At 39.0% G+C, this 292-nt stretch overlaps 1 protein-coding gene across 1 annotated transcript in view; it reads left to right on the plus strand.

Annotated features, from left to right (window-relative positions):
• LOC119585885 (COP1-interactive protein 1-like) overlaps positions 1 to 292 on the plus strand; it is a gene marked incomplete at its 3' end in the record, with an annotated part of 7,195 nt that overhangs the window by 5,731 nt on the left and 1,172 nt on the right. Inside the window, 1 exon segment of the mRNA XM_037934615.1 lies at positions 159 to 230. Coding sequence (XP_037790543.1) covers positions 159 to 230 — 72 coding nt within the window.

Below are 292 nucleotides of genomic sequence, written 5' to 3' on the forward strand. Positions count from 1 at the left end.
CATTATGCCTGACCACTCAAAAAATTGACCGAGTTCAGATTTACGAGATCCGGGGTAGCGGGGATCGACTGTACTAATTTTTCTTTACTGAAACCTGAAATACTAATCCATTGCTTGTTTCTGTTTGATAATTTCCTGACCAATCTTGCCTAATTCAGGACCTGGCATCCAAGAACGAAGAACTCAAAACGAAAATCGATTTGCTTCAAGACAGGGTCGCGTCGCTTGAAGTAAGTACATAATTGTAATTAGACCTTTATTGCTGTGCATATTTGTGATATATGAATAGACG

This window comes from Penaeus monodon, chromosome 20, assembly GCF_015228065.2.
Source record: "Penaeus monodon isolate SGIC_2016 chromosome 20, NSTDA_Pmon_1, whole genome shotgun sequence".
Classification (NCBI taxonomy): domain Eukaryota; kingdom Metazoa; phylum Arthropoda; class Malacostraca; order Decapoda; family Penaeidae; genus Penaeus; species Penaeus monodon.